The sequence below is a fragment of the Eurytemora carolleeae genome, unplaced genomic scaffold (genome assembly GCF_000591075.1).
Source record: "Eurytemora carolleeae unplaced genomic scaffold, Eaff_2.0 scaffold100, whole genome shotgun sequence".
Lineage (NCBI taxonomy): Eukaryota > Metazoa > Arthropoda > Copepoda > Calanoida > Temoridae > Eurytemora > Eurytemora carolleeae.
In genome coordinates this window covers 213,067-218,680 of record NW_019396048.1, presented here as the reverse complement: position 1 = coordinate 218,680, position 5,614 = coordinate 213,067, and the positions used below count along the sequence as shown (strand labels likewise).

Sequence of the window (5,614 nt, the reverse complement as noted above, 5' to 3'; positions counted from 1 at the left end):
CTGATGAAAATCTATTCTCCTGTATGGGATTAAGTATATAAGAAAGGGTGCTGATGAAAATATATTCTCCTGTATGGGATTAAGTATATAAGAAAGGGCACTGATTAAAATATATTCTCCTGTATGGGATTAAGTATACAAGAAAGGGTACTGATGAGAATATATCCTCCTGTATGGGATTAAGTATATAAGAAATGGTACTGATGAAAATCTATTCTCCTGTATGGGATTTAGTATATAAGAAAGGATACTGATGAGAATATATTCTCCTGTATGGGATTAAGTATAGAAGAAAGGGTGCCGATGAAAATATATTCTTCTATATGGGATTAAGTATTTTAGAAAGGGTACTGATGAAAATCTATTCTCCTGTATGGGATTAAGTATAGAAGATAGGGTGCTGATGAAAACATATTCTCCTGTATTGGATTAAGTATAGAAGAAAGAGTACTGATGAGAATATATTCTCCTGTATGGGATTTAGTATATAAGAAAGGGTATTGATGAGAATAAATTCTCCTGTATGGGATTAAGTATATAAGAAAGGGTACTGATGAGAATATATTCTCCTGTATGGGATTAAGTATAGAAGAAAGGGTACTGATGAGAATATATTCTCCTGTATGGGATTAAGTAAAGAGGAAAGGGTGCTGATGAAAATATATTCTCCTGTATGGGATTAAGTATATAAGAAAGGGTACTGATGAGAATATATTCTCCTGTATGGGTTTAAGTATATAAGAAAGGGTACTGATGAAAATACATTCTCCTGTATGGGACTAAGTATAGAAGAAAGGGTACTGATGAAAATATATTCTCCTGAATGGGATTAAGCATAAAAGAAAGGGTACTGATGAACAAATATTCTCCTGTATGGGATTAAGTATAAAAGAAAGGGTACTGATGAAAATATATTCTTCTGTATGGGATTAAGTATATAAGAAAAGGTACTGATGAAAATACATTCTCCTGTATGGGATTAAGTATATAAGAAAGGGTGCTGATGAAAATATATTCTCATGTATGGGATTAAGCATATAAGAAAGGGAACTGATGAAAATATATTCTCCTGTATGGGATTAAGTATTGAAGATGAAAAGTGCTGATGAAAAATGAGAATGTAAAAATTTAAAAATAGAAAAGAAAGCAGAAAATACAAAACGTGCAATTATTCTGGAAATAAATCTATATTAAAGGGACTGAAGGCGTAATTTCAGATGACCCTCTGATTTACAACAGCACCCTTGAAAATGTGGGAGAAAACTTCGTTTAATTCTCTAATTAAAACTTCGTTGTTTCTTATAAGCTGGAAATGCGCAACTGCAAGTCACATTTGCAAGTTTTGCAAGTTTAAATGAACAAAAAAAATTAATATCTAATAAAGCTTTCAAGTACGTGTATCGTTGTAAATCGGACATTGTCATCTTTTCATAAAGGGTCAGTTAAATTTACGCTTACGGTCCCTTTAAATAAAATAATCCTAAAAGTACTTAACACATTGTTACACGAAATCATCGTTGTGTAAAGGGACTGTTAACACAATTTCAAGTGACACTCCTAGTTTTCTAATTTAATATCCGACTCACAGAGGACCCATTACTGCTTTGTTTGATGAAGGATGACGGAGTTATCCTTATTTTTATCTAAAATGCATTCAAGTGTACAATGCACTCCTTGCCATTGTATACTCGAGTTTTCTGCCATTCAATTTTCAGCTAGAAAAAAGAAAATATCCGTTATCGATTTACAGAAAAAAAACAAAGGAATTGAATCTATGCCGCAAACTAAAATTTGTAACCTCCATATCTTTGGAATGTATAGTAGTTGACCTTTGATATTTCAAACTTATTGATATTATTTATTCTAATTTAATTCATAGTTCGAAATATCTAAGGTCTCCTACATTGGGTTACAAAGATATTGGGATTCGAAAATTAGAGTTTGTGGCAAAGACTCTATTCCTTTGCGGAATCAAGTTAAAAAAAAGAATCAAAAATAAATCTATCAATTATTTTCCTCTTTTTAATCATCTGATATTTTAGGCTAGATACAACGGCTATTAGGCCTAGATGGACGGATATGAAGACGACCTCTGCAAGAACACGGACTAAGAAAGACCTAGATGGACGGATATGAAGACGATCTCTGAAAGAATACGGACAAAGAACGGCCTAGATGGACAATCATGAAGACGACCTTTCCACTTTTAGATGGATATGAAGACGACCTTTGCAAGAATACGGACTAAGCTTTAAACACTCATTTATTGTCACTTTGATTATATGTATTTATTCTTTGTACTTAAAAACAACTTATGTCGACTAACTCAAGCAACAAGAAAAAAAACGAAAAAAAAAAAACATTTTTCTACAATCTAATCTCTGTGTATTTGTTTATATCTTATTGAATGTTATGCCACCAATAAATTATGCATCCATAAAAACTATTTTTTCTACTTTTTTTACAAGAAAATTTAGGGGTCTGTCGTAGAAAACTATTTTTGTATAATAATAATAATAATAATACTAATAATAATAATAATAATAATAATAATAATAATAATATAGTATGTACCGTACAACTGAAAACTACCGGACTAACTTACAGGCAGATACATCAACTGTTGTACAGTACACAATACATACATAGGCTATAGACTGTAGAACGGGACGGTACACCAAATGAATAATCTCTTTCTTGTGAAATTAATGTGGATGGACTAACCCAGGGCGGCGAGATGTGTTCGGTTCATTCAAATTGAATTCAATTGCATTTTGGTCATCAAAGAATTGAGTCTTTGCCACAAACTCAAATTTTCTAATCCATATATTTTTCTAACCTAATGGTGAAATTCTTTTATATTTCAAACTTATATTATTTTAAAAATAAATAATGCTGGCCCCAGGACTTGATCTGGTTGTTACGATCGAATCTGACCGGAAGTATCATTATTATATGATATTTGATTTAACAAACGGTACAAATTAAAATATCTAAGGTCTACAATATTGGATGGAAGAAATATAGGGCATAGCAAATCAGAGTTTGTGGTAAAAACTTAATTCTTTTAACCGGCTTTAAACTTTAAACTTTAAAAACGCCAACAAAAAATATAAAAGAGAAATAGCGTATAAACGATGATTGTGAAATTAGGATCGAAAGTCACAGCTTGCTGGGACAAGGTCCGAAATGTTTAATCAGGGTGAATTAATCATAGGTGTGAAGAATCTAAAAATAGGTTAGTAAAATGACAACTCATAATCATCTCATTGAAATTATAATATCTTTAGACTTACAAAGAGGAAACCCTAGATGTTTTCATTGTATTGCAATATATGCAATGTAAATTATATTCACTATTCAGGGTGTCTCAAAAAACGGGGAAAAAGGGTCTACAGACTCGTTTGTAATCGGATTTTCAAAATTGAGACCATTTTTAAAATCTACGTACAATTTCTTATTCTTTAGGCTTGTTGATAAAAAAAAGACAATTTTATAGGCTTCTAAAGTTTCCAACTGGAGTGAGTAAATTTCGTAAAAATAAAGTAAATCTCTGTTTGTACAATTTTGTAAATGGGTCTACAGAGTTGTTTATAATCAGATTTTCAAGATTGAGACCATTTTTGATATCTACGTTCAATTTCCGTGTATAACATGGCATAGGCAACGTGATCTAAGTAACACTTTGCGAAGGAGCATATGGAATGGGTAAAATTGAGGCCTAAGAATAACATATCATCAACATTTTATATAATGTAATAAATGGAATAAGTTATAACCATGAGGCTAACATGGCATAGGTATCATGAATTATGACCAATGGTAACATGGTAATGGTAACATTCTGCAAAAATAACGGGGTATATCATTATATGTAACATTTTGTAAATGAAAATTACATTCATATTTAGAGCATTTGAGATTTAGAGGGGTTTCCTGGTGGATATTTCTTGACTTATAAGGAAAACTTGGAATATTCCTGACAATTTTCAAACCTTTGAAAACAATTCAATTTCAGTTTTCTCAAATTCAATTCAAGTTCTCTTAACAAACAACCACATGTTGAATAAGAATATTATAATTCTTCACGAATAACAATTGGGATTTAAACAACTTTAAAACTCGAGAGCAAAATATTAAAAAATTTTGTAGTGTGTTAGAACTACAATTTATTCTAGCATGAGAGATGGACAATATTAGACTAGCGTGAGACATAGACAATATTAGACAAGCGTGAGAAAAAACTATAGTAGTCTAGCGTGAGAAAAGACTATAGTAGTCTAGCGTGAAAAAAAGACAATATTAGTCTAGCGTGAGAAAAGACAATATTAGTCTAGCGGGAGAAAAAGACAATTTTTGTCTAGCGTGAGAAAAAGACAATATTCGTCTAGCGTGAGAGATAGACAATATTAGACTAGCGTGAGACATAGACAATATTAGTCAAGCGTGAGAAAAAGAATAATAGTCTAGCGTGAGAAAAAGACAATATTAATCTAGGGAGAGAGATAGACAATATTTGTCTAAGTGAGAAAAATACAATATTAGTCAAGCGTGAGAAAAGACCATAGTAGTCTAGCGTGCGTGAAGGAATCTTCTTGTTTAACGGAACCACTGTAAACAAGGGAAAAAAAATACAACTATAATCTTCTTTTTCAACGAAACGCACTGTAAAATCTTCCTGTTCAACGGAACCACTGTAAAATCTTCTTGTTCAACGGAACGCACAGTAAAATCTTCTTGTTCAACGGAACCACTGTAAAATCTTCTTGTTCAACGGAACCACTGTAAAATCTTCTTGTTCACCAGAACCACTGTAAATGACATTTTTAACGTGGGTGATAGTTGATAATTTCTAATTCTCAGAATTAATGAAAAATGTGTAATTTAATCTCTTCTTATAATTGTACCTTCATAGAAACTCTGAGTTCTGAAGTAACGGATTATGAAGAAAATAAAACATTTAACCTTTTATGCAAGTATTCGTTAATGAGTAGATGAGCTCAGAAATTAATTATTCAGTGCATTGAGTTCTCAGATTAAAAAAAAACATTAAATAATTTGTATTGTATATTGTATTGTATTGTATTGTATTATATTGTATTTTATTTTATTGTATTGTATTGTATTGTATTGTATTGTATTGTATTGTATTGTATGCATTGTATGTATTGTATGAATTATGCATGTATAGATTATTGTATGCATTGTATGTTTTGTATTGTATTTTATTCATTGTATGTATAGTATATTATGGACATGAATGTATTGTATTTTTGTATTGTATGTATTGTATGTACTGTAAAATATTCGACATATGCTTTTATAAGTCATGGTGGGGGTAATTTATCAGAATTATATCCGTGCATTATGCACACATACAAAATTATGCATTCACTTCATAAATTTATTAGTTTTTAAGAAAAACTCTTTATTCAACCAAAACTTATAATTGAGAATTTCATCAATTTATCTATTATATATTTCCACGACTCAACCTATCAGACTAAAATTCACCAATTTAAATAAAAAAATTCGCGAAAATTTGCCATAAAGAAGTTTTCACTTTTTTTAATAAATACTTTTTGAATACTAACAGACAAAATAAAGAGTAAAA

The 5,614-nt window shown here is 30.6% G+C and overlaps 1 protein-coding gene across 1 annotated transcript in view; it reads left to right on the top strand.

Moving 5' to 3' along the window:
- Positions 1-2,446, top strand: part of LOC111703460 (myosin heavy chain, muscle) — a 42,919-nt gene extending 40,473 nt beyond the window's left edge. Inside the window, exon 20 of the mRNA XM_023475411.1 lies at positions 2,043-2,446. Within this exon, the coding sequence (XP_023331179.1) occupies positions 2,043-2,063 (21 nt within the window). The 3' untranslated portion in view covers positions 2,064-2,446. The remainder of the gene's footprint in view (positions 1-2,042) is intronic.
- The last annotated feature ends 3,168 nt before the right edge of the window (positions 2,447-5,614 follow it).